General features: G+C 63.8%; 1 protein-coding gene across 1 annotated transcript in view; it reads right to left on the bottom strand.

Moving 5' to 3' along the window:
* The window catches only part of EFHD2 (EF-hand domain family member D2), an 8,547-nt gene that overhangs the window by 3,047 nt on the left and 5,122 nt on the right, over positions 1-378 (bottom strand). Inside the window, exons 5-6 of the mRNA XM_035901858.1 lie at positions 263-376; positions 6-125 (exon numbers count right to left, since the gene is read on the bottom strand). Of these exons, the coding sequence (XP_035757751.1) occupies positions 6-125; positions 263-376 (234 nt within the window). The remainder of the gene's footprint in view (positions 1-5; positions 126-262; positions 377-378) is intronic.

Raw genomic sequence — 378 nt, 5'->3', positions numbered from 1 at the left:
AAGGTGGATTGCAGCTCCTTGAATGCCGCCTTCCTCTGCTTCAGCTCCTCCGCCTGCTTCTTCTTCTCCTCCTGCTCCGCCTTGATCTCCTCCTCGAAGCGGCTGGCATCATGAATGGCTTGCACCTGAGGACGGTGGCATGGCTGGCTGGGTCCCCCGAGACCCCCACCAAGCCCTGCTTGCCCACCCCGACATCTCCACCTCCTGCCCATCCAGCAAGGTGGCACCAACCCACCCCCATGCATTGCCACCATTGCCTCACCTTGGCCTCAAAGAAGCTCTTGGCGCCTTTCACCCCCTCTGTGGAGACGTCGATCTCAGAGAGCCGGGCCAGGGCGTGCAGCCCGCTGTCCTCCTGCAGCTCGCCTGCCGCCGCCT

This window comes from Egretta garzetta, unplaced genomic scaffold, assembly GCF_000687185.1.
Source record: "Egretta garzetta isolate BGI_Z169 unplaced genomic scaffold, ASM68718v1 scaffold69, whole genome shotgun sequence".
NCBI lineage: Eukaryota > Metazoa > Chordata > Aves > Pelecaniformes > Ardeidae > Egretta > Egretta garzetta.
The sequence above is the reverse complement of the archived record's forward strand: the minus strand, read 5'-3'. Positions and strand labels throughout refer to the sequence as shown.